Source organism: Citrus clementina, unplaced genomic scaffold, assembly GCF_000493195.1.
Source record: "Citrus clementina cultivar Clemenules unplaced genomic scaffold, Citrus_clementina_v1.0 scaffold_5, whole genome shotgun sequence".
Lineage (NCBI taxonomy): Eukaryota > Viridiplantae > Streptophyta > Magnoliopsida > Sapindales > Rutaceae > Citrus > Citrus x clementina.
Window position 1 is genome coordinate 4,658,838 of NW_006262201.1, and position 1,643 is coordinate 4,660,480.

The following is a 1,643-nucleotide window of genomic DNA, read 5'->3' on the forward strand; positions in this document are numbered from 1 at the left end:
AAAGAAAGAGCGAGTGGCTAAGATGTTAAAATACTCTTCACCAATTATGTCCACCTCTTCATCTTGCTCTACACTAAAGTAACCTTGAGCCATCCACATCGTAATTAGTTTCTCTTTCATTATATTGAAGTCCTTTGGAAAGATGGCACAATATGAAAAACACTTTTTCACTCTAGACGGCAAATCATTATAACTCAACAACAGAGGAGATAGAACACCGTTTTTCAATCTCTTCGATTTTCCACAAATCACTATTTGAGATTCTCCACCACTCTTGTTCAGTTTTTTTAGAGCGCATGAGACTCCCCATTACCTTTGCTGCAAGAGGCAAACCTTTGCATCTGCTTGCAATTTTTCGCCCAATTTGCTCTAATTTCTCACATTCTTCAATGGACCGACCATGAAATGCTATCCTATTAAACAATAACCAACATTCCTCTTCAGCCAACTCTTTGATGGAGATAATATCTAAAGATCCCATCATGCACGCAACTGACTCTTTACGTGTGGTAACTAAAATTTTACTTCCATGGAGACCATTCTTTAGACAACGGTAGAATGGTTCCCATTTCACGTAATTTCCATCCCACACGTCATCTAAGACAAGAAGAAAGCTCTTCCCTGCAATGGATTCATAAATATGCCTAAGAAGAGATTGGAATTCACCTAAATGAGATTCATGACCATCCAAAGCTTCGACCATTGCTTTGGCAACCTTGAACTCCTCAAAAGTTTCTGATACACACACCCATAGAATTTTATCGAACTTTCTTATCACCTCCTCATGATTACAAGCTAATTGTGCGAGAGTGGTTTTCCCTATACCTCCCATACCAACAATAGAGATGATATGAAGGCCTTTTTGTTGCTCGCTACTCTCACACAACAGCTTGCTCAAGAGTTCATTCTTCTCACCAACTTTACCACATATCTCCTCCTCATCAATGAAGGAGGTACTCTGTACTCGCCCAGGTCTCGCACTACTGGCACCACCACTCTCAACAAACTTAAACATATCCTTTTGAGTGGCTATAACACCCAGCTTTTTATTGATTCCTTTGATCTTGACGACAATGTCCTGACGTAGGATGATTTTTTTAAAACCAATGCTAGAGGCAGGGAAGCATGAACTTACTGCTTCTGAGCTGAATGAGCATTCTGCTCCATTTGCAGTCTGCGTCGTGCAGTGATCCACTCGTCCAGCACATCTTCAATGTCGTAGGATACGTCCTTGAGCCGACCCAGCCAAACTCTGACGGATTTCTCCTTCACTTGCCTCTGCTCTGCGTCATTGAGCACAGCTTGAATCGTTTGAAGATGGCTTGTAAGCTTTTCAACTTCCTGTTCAACCCCCTTAACTAGCTTCACCTGCTGTGTCATCTCTTCGGCAGAAAAGGAAATCAGCTGCTCTAAGAGAGGAGAAACGACGGCGTCAACCATGGTGCTGGTGAATAATTTGGGATAAAGAAAGAGGAGAGAATTGAAATTGATGTTGCAAAAATGCATCCAGCCTTTTGTGTTCTTTTTATATGCTGCATCTCTGCATCTGCAAAGACTGCAATAATTCAAAGGAGTCCCCACACGCTAAAGCTGATGCAAATGCCATGCAATTGGACGGAAGTTTCAAAGCTCGTAGAAAATTA

The 1,643-nt window shown here is 41.5% G+C and overlaps 1 protein-coding gene across 1 annotated transcript; it reads right to left on the reverse strand.

Moving 5' to 3' along the window:
* Window positions 1-187: 187 nt before the first annotated feature.
* Window positions 188-1,015, reverse strand: LOC112097800 (putative disease resistance protein RGA3). Its single transcript, XM_024183380.1, has one exon. The coding sequence runs from the start codon at window positions 1,013-1,015 to the stop codon at window positions 188-190; it is 828 nt and encodes a 275-aa protein (XP_024039148.1).
* Between the last annotated feature and the right edge of the window lie 628 nt (window positions 1,016-1,643).